The sequence below is a fragment of the Atta colombica genome, unplaced genomic scaffold (genome assembly GCF_001594045.1).
Source record: "Atta colombica isolate Treedump-2 unplaced genomic scaffold, Acol1.0 scaffold47, whole genome shotgun sequence".
NCBI lineage: Eukaryota > Metazoa > Arthropoda > Insecta > Hymenoptera > Formicidae > Atta > Atta colombica.
Genome location: NW_017259536.1, coordinates 3,182,633 through 3,196,610, shown reverse-complemented (window position 1 = coordinate 3,196,610; position 13,978 = coordinate 3,182,633). Strand labels below are relative to the sequence as shown.

General features: G+C 33.4%; 1 protein-coding gene across 2 annotated transcripts in view; it reads left to right on the top strand.

Moving 5' to 3' along the window:
• The window catches only part of LOC108691521, an 81,047-nt gene that overhangs the window by 51,880 nt on the left and 15,189 nt on the right, over positions 1–13,978 (top strand). For both annotated transcript variants that reach the window (XM_018199296.1, XM_018199297.1), the window contains exon 2: positions 12,184–12,437. In XM_018199296.1, the coding sequence (XP_018054785.1) occupies positions 12,405–12,437 (33 nt within the window). In that variant the 5' untranslated portion in view covers positions 12,184–12,404. The remainder of the gene's footprint in view (positions 1–12,183; positions 12,438–13,978) is intronic.

Here is a 13,978-nt window from a genome sequence, read left to right as displayed (position 1 = left end):
ATATATATATACAATATATATAATCTATAGACAACGTTCTCCAAAATGTATTTCAGATACCGCGTAACGGATCATAAAATTGATTTATCTTAGAAAGTAACCAAGGGTATCATAAAACGTGGATGTTTGCCGTTCGAAGGTGGTGATTAGACGCAAGAGCTAATGCAAACCCGTAAATCAGGTGGAGTAAGAAAAGACTTTTATGATGAAGTCGCAATTAACTATACTTTGTTTTGTCGCACATTTTCCGATCTTTGTGATGCCAGAATGAAGACCGCCGAACAAGAATTCGTAACGGCGACGCGCGCAAATCTTGCAATAAAAGTGCAATAAATTTATGCAGTTTAGATGCGTCTGACCGGCGATTCAATCTGCTTCTGGTTGTGCCGCGTGTTCATTGGTGAAACGGCGATAAACTCGTCTGCTGTCATTCGCATACGTACGCTTATCTTGCGGCTCTAACGTGATTTTTCACCGTAAACCGGTGGTGAATACCGTCCTATCTAAATGCCATGGCATGTCGGTATTTTTGAAAAAAATACAAATTTCACAAGGATGACCGAATCGCTGAAAATACATGAGAGAAGCGATAGTAATCATGGGGGTTGAATTGTGAAACTCTCTAAATCTGTCAGTGGATAATTACTGAGATCAGTGCCAAGTATGCCACTGATAATCAGTGAATTAAATATGAGATTCCTAACCTAATTAAGTCTAAGCTAATTTTTATTATGTGATGTAACTAATAATAATATATTAAACCTTGTTTTAGTGTATAAATTCAATGAATATGTATTAGAAGATTGAAATTAATGTGCAAATATCAGTATTTTAGTTATATAATGCTAAAACATTCTTCGTTTTTTAGTTGAACCTCACTGATTATTCAGTGCCAAGTATGTCACTGGATATAATTAGTAACTAGCCACTGATTCAGATTTAGAGATATAGATAACCTTATTTCTACAATCTTTATTCTTTAATTTTTAGAAAAATAATAAAAAAGTCTTTGTAGCGATTGCGTTGCAATTCCACATTTTGTACCAATTCGGCCGAGTAGTAAGAATTTCGACGGAACTATAAATAGCCGCGCAAAGGAATCAGCTATTGGAGCGCAGACACGTAATACATAGACACACGACATATAATATTTGAACATCACAAATATTTTTAATATATATAACTTTACAAATGTTTTAACGTCTACCGACATTAAAGAGAACTCAAAAGTTATTTTCGGCTCCTTAAATGCGAAAGTTTGAATCACAAAAGTTGATTGATTCACGATAAGATTTATATGCAACACAGCACAGTATTATATCAATACTAACGTCTTTTCAGAACGAATGTTAAATCCAGATTACTTCTCATTGGTAGATTCGTAATAAGCGATCGTCATATCTAAAAGCCTTTATACATATTTCTTATTATGTCCCATTACTTTCTAAATTTAGATAAAAAAATTCTATTTATGTTTGTATTGTTATAATCAATATTGTCATAAAATGAAACATCGCTTGAAAGATAATTGCAATCACATTAAATAAATTAAATTAATGGAATATATTTAGATTACATATTCCAATATTTGATTGTCAGCAGAAAACTTTTAGCTTACGTTGCACACACTATACTCTCTAAATCTGAATCAGAATAATCACTAATATCAGTGCCAAGTATGCCACTGGTAAGCAGTAAATTAAATGTGAGATTTCTAACTAATCTTTATTATGTGATCTAATTTTATTTTAGTGCTTAAACCCAATGAATATGATATCAAAAAATTGAATTGAATTTAACGTGCAGATATCAGCATTTATCAGTTATATAATGCTTAAACATTCTTCTTTTTTTAAGTTGAACTTCACTGATCAGTGCCAACTATGCCACTGGATAATTAGTACTAACCACTGATTCAGATTTCGAGAATAGATTTTTTACACTGGCAGTGGAATACTGTAAATTGCAATCCAATCATATTATGCAACAGCATGCTGGATTGGATTGCAATTTACAGTATTCCATTTCCAGCGGTCATTATTGCTGGATATCACGATTTGCACTATTGCATTCGCCGAATTGCATTCGTTGATCTTTAACAGATTTCAGCCACCGCAAGCGGCGCCGCATATATCGTGATAATGAAGGCAATCCATTTGCTTATTCACCGTGTCACTCTCGTGGGAGTAAGACATTAACATGGCAACGAATACTCGCCTCTGTGACAGTGGACGTAGGCGCCTCTTTTGCGCGTCCAAGTTCCAGATTCATCGCCGCGTTTGCTAACGTACCCGAGTAAACGGATTATGAAGTGTGAGCGACTGATTCATGCAAACTCAATTCGACAAAATCATTATATGCAGATGAACAATATTATGTGCCAGTTTTATAATATAGATCAATTTTAATTTCGATTTAATTTACTTTTCATTTTTTTTCTAGTTTTAAACCCTTACCCTATTAACATGGATAATGAGCAGTTTCTGTTCGTGCAAGTTTCTTTAAGTCTTTCGGTAATTATAAATTATATTACATTTTATTATTTTTCAAAATGAAGTGCCAATATTTAGTCTAGAAAATTAAAAGTAGGTTGGTGAATTTTTAGAGATTTTTTAAAAATTATTCTGAATAAATGAAAAAAACGGACGGATTCTAGTGACCCATGTTTGTAGGGATGAGGCATCAAATTGTATCTAGTAAGGATTCAAAATTAGCAAAAGATGAAGAGTAAGTTGAATAAAGAGAATAAAGTTAATTTAAATTGATGGAAACGTTGATGGAATGGATTACGTTAATGGAAATAATATTGAGCATTAGACGCTCAATATTATATATATTGTACAATATTATTTTGTATAATATTATTGATACCTTCTTTAAATAATTCAAAAGAGATAATGTTTGGAAGCTTAATATATAGTTTTCCGATGATCAATAATATTGTACACTGAAAGAAAAGATTGGCAGCAAATTTTTGGTTGCGTTAATCTATCCTCAATATAAGTATAGGATTTCGATAAGCTAACGCAACCAAAAATTGATTGCTGCAACTAATTAAAAATGCTATACTATGCCATACTTCAGCCAATCTTTTCTTTCAGTGCATAATTAAATATTATGCAATAATATTGATTGTCTAACAATCGCTTTACATTGTCACAAAATTGTCAAATATTTGCATTATTTCACAGTCATCTATAGATATTGTTCTGATATGTTTTAATATTATTTGACGTGAATCTTAATGTCTTTGAAAGGGCGAGTCTTAAATCAGGGGTGCGTACATTCATCGTTTGCGATAGTCATTAAGGTCATTGCGTCGTCATGGAAACACGAATTTCAGGTTTTGGTCAAAAAAATCTACAATTGCTTAATATATAATAAATACGGAGCATCGGCTTTGTCGGTGTCACTTTAATTGGCGACTGGTCCGGGGGAACCAGTCTTCTCGCTGAGCTTCGGTTCATCCAGTGATACCTCAGTCGGGACGAATTCCCTGAGGGCCATTCACAAGTAATATCATGAATGAGCTTCGTTCATTCTGAATAAAATATCTCGACAAATCTCTCAGCCGCGGAATATCTGTGACGATCTATCGCGCTTAATATCATAGAGCCGGTTTTGAAGGCAAATTAGCTTATACTCGCTTTGCGAGTATCCGGTGAAAATGAACTTCGACTTTTAAGCAACTTTTAAGCAGGATTTATTTGTATCATTGCCAATCATTTATCGTCGATCTGAGATGTAAAGTTATTTATTAGAAAACTGTCATCGTTACACAACAGTTATGCCACCCAAATCTAATAATAATCAAAGTTAAATTTAAATTTGTTTTCCATCACGATCGCTTTTTGTAAACTCCGTGAAACCGTGATTATGTAGAATCAGCACGAATTTACACAATGGTCTCCGAAGTATACTTATTAATTATGTGATACGAGGAAACTATTCTCAAGAGACAGAGCTCGAGTATATAAGTCGCGAGTGATAGACGCTTAATGAATTTGACGATTAGCTCCGACCGCGTTAAGTCTCACTTTACAATTCTTGTGGGCGTTTATACTCGGTAGCTCAAACTGCCACCTACCTACTGCTTCTTATATCAATTAAATACATTACATTGATTAAATACGTTAAACACTTGACTCGTACGACTTTCCGTCGTACGAGTTGGGATGAATTTGTATCACGACAAGCTCGACTGCATTACAGATATGTTTTCCTTTTGAGATATTATAATCGGTATTTATTATAGTTCTTATTTTAAGACCATCTTAAATAATGTCTTAAGATACTAGTACTGCTGTCTGATTGGTTTATGACATCTTAAGACTGTACTTAAGACAGTCCTAAATATAAGATCCGACTATGAATACCATTCTTATTTTTCAGAACTTGTTTCATCTAAATCATTCATCGAATGTTCTCCGTGATTTTTTTGCGTAATAAATCGTACATAGATCTTACTTATAGTTCACTTTTATATATTCCCACACGTAATCGGCAGTCGCAAATATGATAATAAAACTGTGCGGAATATCGTAATATTTTATCGCGTCAGCACCAACGTAGGATTATGAATTGCAGTGCAAATTGATCTTATTTTCATAACTAATCGTGTATGTCTATACATATTATATGTATATTAAGTAGGCCAGATCCATTTACTAATTTTTCCCAAAGATTTTTTGTTAGAGCAAATATGAACGGATATATAAATATCCGTGATTGATGTTTCGACTCAGGCGATTTGTTAGGCGATTTGTCTTTGGAATATATTAAACAATATTCACCGTTCACATTTTCATATATAATGTTTATTTTGACATGATATATCAATGGGCGAATAATATATATCTATTAACGTAATGAGATATGTCGATAATTTACATCTAATGTCTCGATGTTTAACTTCAGCTATTTCTGCGAAGAATTTTTCTAGATATTTATGAGAAATGAAAAGAGGTGAGATTGTTAAATCTTACGAGGATATTGTATTATATAGTTTTTCTATCCTTCTTCATATCTTCTCGACTCAAAGAACACAGTAAAAGAAATAGCCGACGAGACTTTTTCTGATCTCGTATGAGAAAAAGAGATAAAAAGATAAAGAAAGAAAAAGAAGTATAATGTTTTAATTCACAAAATATTAACGATGCTTTATCAATACCTTCGGAGAGCAAACAGTTTACAAAAGTATTATAAATTACTATTTTATAAATTGTACTAAATTGTAGCAATGTAAGTAAAAAAATTATTTTCTAATCAATTTAATAAGTTTTTGCGATATCCGTATGTATATTTTGTCATATTTTCAAAATATTAATGAAATTGTAATGAATATAAAGGAAAATTATTGCAAAAACAGAACGTAATATATAATCTATTTAATTTATGAAATCAAATACGAGATCGCAGATCTCGACAGTAAGATCTCTTGTGTCGATAGTAAGAAAATTAAGAATCATAAACGATGACGTTTTCCCACGCGGAAAAAGCTCGCATGAAGTTTATGCGGACCCTCCCTTTAACGAGTGCGGTTGCACGTCGGCGTTTCATTATTTATCTTATAAGATCGCAACTGTCGGTGTAAATTAAAGATTATGGATCGTTAGGGCGAATTCGTCGTGTGGGCAGAAAGAATGGTAATGTCAATGAATTCATAAAGAGAATATATCGTGACATGCGACATCACGTAAGCCATCAGAATTTAATTTATTAAATGGTGTTGAACTTTTGTTATTTTCGCAAAATGGAATTAATTCCTATTCGCAATTATAAAATTATAAAATTATAAAGTATCAACTGCACAAAAATTTAAACAATTGTTCCAAAAGCCAATCTCTCTCTCTCTCTCTCTCTCTCTCTCTCTCTCTCTCTCTCTTTCCTCTCTCTCTCTCGATTTTATTTGATTACTCGCTTGCATTCTCGCCAAGGGCTCGACGTATGCAGTAATTACCGTGAAAGTTAACGGTAATAAATAAACTAATAACAGCTCGTGAGATAGAAGGCGCCAGCTAACCAAGCTCAATGCATTCTCAACGATGTTTTTATCGCGATGTAGCTAGGCGCCGCCGCCGATAAAGTGACTCAATGCAAATAGAAGCGGCGGCGGCGATTCTGCTAAATACCAATGCTTCTATGTACTTCGTACTTATCAATGCATTACGCGGCGAATAGAAAATCCCAATCATACGTCATGCATGTTCATTCGGTCGAAATTCTCGTGACAGTACAAAAATATGAATTATGGCTTATCGCATCAGTTAAGGTATAAGTAATTATAGCGTCATCTTACAAAATCACGTATCGCAAACGATTCTTACGTCATTACATACCTTACCATATCACTTATATTACTCTGTCATAATCGATAAAAAATTATTGCAATCGTTATATGGGTTTACTCGCGTTTAACTATCGACTGGAGTATAATAATCGCGATTTGTTCCGCTCGGCAGGATATTAATGCTTAACGGCGATCCAGACTGGGATAATCTCGCGATATTCAACCATTGAGAATACTCATGCAGGCTAAATTATCAGGGTTGCAAGTCACCGTGCGAGAATTATGCGTCTCGTTCATTACTTATAAACGATGCCGTAATTAAACCACAAGCCTTCGTCGTGTCTGTATCTTCGAGAGCAGACCGATTGACTGTTTATCTTGCGGCATCAAAATCATTAATACGTCGATCGATGGAGATTGTGCATCCGGCTCGACGGGGTTCATTTGATGGACCTTGAACATGTGTGCTTGAAGATCGAATGAAATAAAAGATAGGATGACAAGAACGGAGGGCAAGAGAAAGTCGGTTTTCACGTAGGTAGACAACATGGTGTTAGATATAGTTCCCAAGGGATTAGTCATGCTTTTTACTAAACACTTATTTCCCGCTGCGACGACCACCGTCCACTGCCACGCGACATTGATCTTTAAAGTTAAGTCCACAGTTATTTCCTGGTAGAAATCCCGTCTAATAATTGAAAAAAACTGTCACGACGATATAGTTACTGTGTTATATTATACTGTTATATCATAGGACTGGTATTAAGATTTGTTCGGACCATTTATTGGGGATTTAGAAGATTATTACTATAACTTCTCTTCTCTCCTTGATTGCATAAATCCTTAATGCTAACGTTGTTTATGACATTTTTGTTACGTTTTTAAAGCTGATATTATTTATTTATTTATTATAATATATTATGTTATCGAGTATCACTTATGGAATTTTATTAATAAAATTATTAGTAATATAATTATATATTATTTATATATTTCCACATATTCTAATCCTATTTTTCTAATTGCGATTAGATTTTTAATAATAATTGTTGTAAAAAAATGTTAAATATTCAGTATTTATCATACAATCTCTATAATTGTACATAAAACCTGTATATAATTATATTGGTTATAATTTGAATATATAGAACATTTACTCAAAATTAATGACGCTATATAAATAATATTTCATTATTTTTATTTTTGTAGTTTCAGGAATATTTTAACTTGCGCATACAATCGCGATTGGTCGTGTAATTTAAAATGGAATGGTCGTGTTCGTTGATAGTTCGCGACAGCAATCGGCTATAAATTTATGTGCGGTGTGTTATTTGAACGGTAACGCATGATAACGGCACGCTAAGTCCGTTTGGTTATCATTAATCGGCGCAAAATCGGTTGCATATGTGTTACCACATTCCAGTAAGGAATTCGCAGATACACAGTCTAAATTTTTGGGAGTGAAATTCATTCTCGCCCGACTGACGCAACTATCACTTTTCTTGGAGAGAAATTCCATTTCCAAATAGAATGCACGCAGAACGAACATCTGTGAAGTTCTAGCACTTCATTAAAAAAAAAAAAAAAAAACTTTTTCTTACAATTTCAATGCATCCCGAAGAGAGCATCCAAAATTTTGTAATAAAATTAAAAATAGTTCTGATTAATTAAGCCATAAATAATAAAACCATCGATATAAATTTTTAGATGCCAACTTCACAAAACTAAGTACGAGAAATTGTGATATCTCTTTAAATATTAGGATGCATTCTGAATTATGAAGCGCATGAAGCGCATGATGCATCATTGTCCTTGTTTACCAATTAATAAAGAAGAATAAAACGATACATCATGCGTTTCATGCGTAACTCGGAACGCACCTTTAGTTTCGAGAACGATGCGCGAATCATGAAGGAATGCAAACCGATTGAATTCTGCGTATTTGCCGATAATCCGTGATAATACATTCAGTGATAAACAAGAGAGTTATCCCTCCTTTGTGTTTCTCTGCCCTCATTGCGTCGTCCTTACCGGGGCAACACTATGATAAGAAGCGGTGACTGAGCATCTTATCAAACGAATTCTTCAGCGGCGTGACTCACTGGCAATGATACTTAGGTACCATATGTATTACATCTCCACCGTGTTATGTCGGCGCAATATAATCCGAAATTATAACTCTAATCCGCTTACGATTACCGGCACCATGCCGTGTCGGTCGCTTTCATCGACTCCTGAACTCCGCCTACTGGAAGCAATCGAATCGAATGGATGCTACTATTTTGATGATCAGAATAGAAGGAGGACACCGATGATTCATAATGACGAGCTGGCGATGACAAGAACACCCGGGCCGATCGCCTCACCATAGAATCTCACCATAGATCTACGTCATCAAGTCATCCCATAATTATTCATAATTATCTTTGATAAACACATTTATTGTGCCGCTCACGGTAGCTTATTCTCTAATAATAAATATAATAAAAATTGATTGGAACGATATAAGATTAAGATTTTGAATGAAGAACAAGGATTTAATAAATGATTAATTTCGGAAGTGATTCATATAAAAAAGCAAAAAAATGGACTGAATTTACAAAATGACACGGAAATGTTGGATCCGTTATATAATGATTTAATTAAGAAGAAAAAATGATGTTTCTTTGTTTTATGAATTGATACAAATTTTATGAACTATAAAATTTGTATCTAATCGTTGATTTCTAATTGAGTGATTATTCGATTTATATTGATAATTTATTTAGTTGTCTTGTCTGATAAGTTATTTTTGTATCGTCAATTTTCATGTTGATATTTATTCTTTTTAACATTTATACTTAAACAATATGAAATATTCCCTCACACGCTCTCAAGACATAGTTATAATCGCATCGAGTTTACAAAGTAAAGTTTATCTAATTGATATAATTAATTTTAATACATTGATTATGAATAGTAAAAATTATTAACACAATTTTAGCTAAATGACGATAATTCTTGTTTGGATATTCAACTAAGTACAACAGACGACTATAAAATTCTTAAATTTGAACAACAGCCTAACAATGATTCATTAATTGTATTCGTCTATCTTTTTACAACGATTTAGACTCCGAAAAATGTTATTGATACACTGAAAAGGACCAAATTTTGTGGTCGAAACGTCTATAATTGATGATTACATATTATATTTTTACACACGTACAACTGTGTCGACTCTCATTGGTATTATGCTCCTTTATTGATTTAATCGTTGGAGCCTTTTTTCAATTTTTAATTAAAAATTGATCGCTTTATAATTCTTGAAATTTAATTTTGAATAAGAAATAACTATATTTATTTTCTTAGCAAGAAAAACAGGACATTGGAATTAAGTTCAATTTCGAATTATAACTTAATAACTTTGTTTTATTTAGCATGCTTCACATGCGTTTTGCATACATGGAAAGAACAATTTTACTGAAGTATTTAAAAATTTGATTTGGTGTATTGAAAGAAAAAAATGGCAAAAATGGCTGAATATGACATAGCATTTTTAATTGATTACTGCAGCCAAATTGGCTGATGCAGTCAATTAAAAATTACTTTACTATATCCAATTAAAAATGCTATGTCATATTTTACCATTTAATTTGCTGCAGCAATCAATCTTTTCTTTCAGTGTGAATTAACAAAATTATTTTTAGATCTATATCTAGCTAAATTTTTTAATATTTCAGCAAAAATGTTCTTCCTGTGTACAAGTGTAGATACAAACAGCTTAATTTTATTCAATATTCTTAACGTGTACGGAGTACACTTAGCTAATGTAATCTCACGCGCCTAATGAAGGATTAAATAATAAGGATTAAATTTCTAAGTCCTTTCTAAGGAAACTTAGAAAGGACTTAGAAATTTAATCCTTATTATTTAATCCTTCATTCCTTTTCTAAGTTTATCTTTCCTCAGAAACAGATATAACCAGCTCGACTTCGGCATTTTGCTTGGAATTAATTTGCGACGAGTGAAGAAACGCGTGATTACAGACGGATCTTGTTTCTAGTCGAGTCATCTCGCATGATCTCTCGAGAGATCCAATGGGACATGTGGAGTTCCACAATCGGTAGCGACAGCTTTACTTCGCATCTCATCGCTTATCAAAGTAGTTAGTTCCGTTTCATTTGCTCGAAACGGCGAACGCGCGCACGCGTGAAGTCCCGTCCATTACGAAACGGTGAGAAGGCGTGTTTCCACCGTGTGAGAGGCGTCGCGACTTCCAGACGGGGACCAATCGATGATTTCTCGAGAGTCATTAACTCATATAACGAATGATGCCAGGAGAACGTTAATGTCGATACCGCCATACTATTATATATGGCGCCCGTACTTTTCATCTTTATCAATTAGAATTTATACGATTGCGGAATTATTGGGATTTAGGTAACAAACAGGATTATATTTCGCGATCATGTATTAATAGATAGTCAAAGCCTGGTATAAATAAGATAAGGAATGATGTAGATATAATGTAAAAGAAAAAAAGAAAAAGTTTTCGCCAAGAAATATTGTCGAACATCTCACGAGGGAAATATATTCCTGTTTGGTAGGTCAGTAACACATATTACTAAGCGACGTAATCGCCGGAATTGCCTGAGACAAGTGAGTATAAGATAAGATATCGATTCGTAACGATGAGTGACGAAATGTAGACGACGCGACGCCCGCACCTTGCACGAAATGCCGGCGTTCAGCCTCGTTAACTTAACTTTATCGGCAAATCTCGAAATTGGGTCCAGTCGGTTGTGACACGTCGCGGTGAACGCATTATCCTCTCGATTCATGCGGTTGATTGCGACTCTTCATATCATTCGTGCAATTAACTCATAATTTTTGCGGAAAAGGATTCATCGAAAAATCGAATCTTGGAATTTAAAATCGTGATATTATATATCAGAATTTTGTGCATTTAGAATTAATACACAAAATCACATAAAAATCTTGAACAAGTTTGAAGTGACGAGTAGCTTTAGAATTTGCTGGAGATTTTTCTTGAAAGGTGAGAACGAGAGTGAAAATGTATGATAAATCATGAACGTGGTAAAAAAAGAAATTTTATAAGTTAATATTCACATTTATGTTCAGGACTGATATTTTCGCATTTTATCACTTAAAAAATTACTAAATTTTAATAAATATTTATTTAAATAAATAGTAGATATTAACTAAATATTTACTAAATGTAAACATTTATTTGGTAATAAGAATCATTAATTTAAGTACAAGTTTTTTAATAAGTAAATATTTATTTGCTCTAAGTAAATGTTTACTAATATTTAAACAAATATTTATTAAAACTTTTTCAGTAATATTATACAGAGTACAAATGAAATGAGTGATCTGGTTCATACTATTATCGAGTAATAATTTTATTGATTTATTAGATAAGATGAAAGAAAAGATTGGTTGTTGCACCAAATTAGATGATAAAATATAGCATAGCATTTTTAATTAATTACAATGCTAATTTTTGGTTGCTTTAGCCTATCGAAATTTTATATTGACATTATGGATAGGCTAATGCGACTAAAAATTGGCTGCTGCAATCAATTAAAAATGTTATGCGATATTTTACTATCTAATTTGCTGCAGCAGGAAATCTTTTCTTTCAGTGATAACTGAATTGAATAAGTCTCTAGGTTAGCAAGATATTACCAAATTTATTTGAATAATTTAGAATTCAATTTGTACTCGATCGAAGCTAATAAGAGTGCGTGACATACTTATGCAATGAAAATAATCGATTGCGAGTCTCAATTCTGATTCGGATGGAATGATGATTTGGCAATAATAATATCGTCGCGATGTAAAAGATCAGGAATATACGAGTACATGTTTATTGAATCTGTCGACAGATCGGCGGCGCAGTAGCCATGTCATCGCCGGATCGGCACGACGGATCATCACGAGAAATCGGCGTGGAGCCGGGAGAGAGTCATCGTCGTCGGCCCGGTATACTTAGGGCCGCCGAATAACGCCGGCAACCGAGAGATCCTCGGTAACCGAAGGATCGATACGAGCGGATCGATCCACCAGCTCGCAACCTACGGCCTCCTTGCTGGCCTGGCCAGCTACTATGCGAATTGAAGCTCTCAGCACCCTCGTCGCGGTAAGTTCTAATTGTAACATAAATTTCGACGAATTTTGTTACTTTTACACTGAGAAAAATGTCTGATTGAAAATTTGATTAAAAATTGGACGAATCAGAATTTTCTAATTAAATCTACTAAATTCTTGTTATAATTAGAATTCTAATTGATCAGTATCTTTTGGTTCGTCCATTTCCAGGCATTTTCTTAGTGTACATTCAAATCCGGCAAATTTGATTTCGAAACTCTTTCAGTGTATAATGTGTTTAAAGAATTACATGTACACATATTCAAGAAAGATAATGAGTAAGAACGAAAGTTCAGAGTCTTGTATATAAATACATGATATGTAAGAAAATGAACTAATCAAAATCCTTCATTTCCTTCCTTTATATAAAATAAAAAAGCTCTGATTGATTTATTTTCTTATACTTTTTGTTAAGCAAAGACTTGTACCGGCCTTAAACTAAAATTGCAAATTTTGAAAAAAATTTAGAAAACAAAAAAGTCATTGAAGATCGCATTTGTCGTATTAATCTGATTAAGCTTACATTGAATTATAAATTAGAGATTGAGGATTTAATTGCAAATTAAAGATTCAAATTAAACCGCTCAAAATTAAACGTATTAAAATTAAATTTATTTGATTAATCGAATTCTGATTTTTAATTTGTAAACTTTAATCTTCAATATAATACAGGCTTTGGATAATTGACTCGTTAAATTATCTTTCGAAGATGGTCAATCGAAACCTGTTTGACACACAAAGTGTTAACAGTAGCCTCTCCACGGATATCTCTTAATAAAATCCTTCACCACGTGCTTGTTACGTGCAGAGTGCTTAAGGTCATCCATAATTATAATCGAGTACGAGCCCCCGTACGATTGATGCAACAATCGACGAGCGTGCACGTCCTGGCGTTGCATTGTACCGGATGAGCGAGCAGCGAAACAATAATTACAATGTCCCGTAACTACGTAACTACGTAACGATCGTAAAGTACCACCGGCCGCGTGCGTTATTAGCATATTATTGAGATAGCGGTGTGCATACACGCGGACCGCTGATAGAGTTGTGTATGTCTCACTCTCTTTTCCTCTCTCAACTGCTGCAACTCACGAACATATCGATAAATTTTTAGAATTACGACGAGGATCACGCGCTCTTCCATGTCACATTTTTCTTTCATCTCCTACCTACATTTTATCACAACCTTCGTCATGTTTTCGTACAACTCACTTTCGATATAATTCGAGATATAATTGTTATTATAATTTGAATAATTTCATATATAATACGCGTCAACTTGTGTTAAAATCTTTCTAATAATATTCGAAGAGAGATGGAATCTAGCGAGTGAGATATGGCACAAATTTTTGGCATGTAAAACACTCGTAAATATTTACTATGAATTTATACATAAATATACTTTGTCGATATTAATAATTGACATGATCATGAAACGACTGATTGAAAGTCATATTTTAGTTAGAAGTTTAAATAAACAATTAACTCATTTCTTCTTACCATCTTCTTTCTATCCTATTTATAGCATTTCTT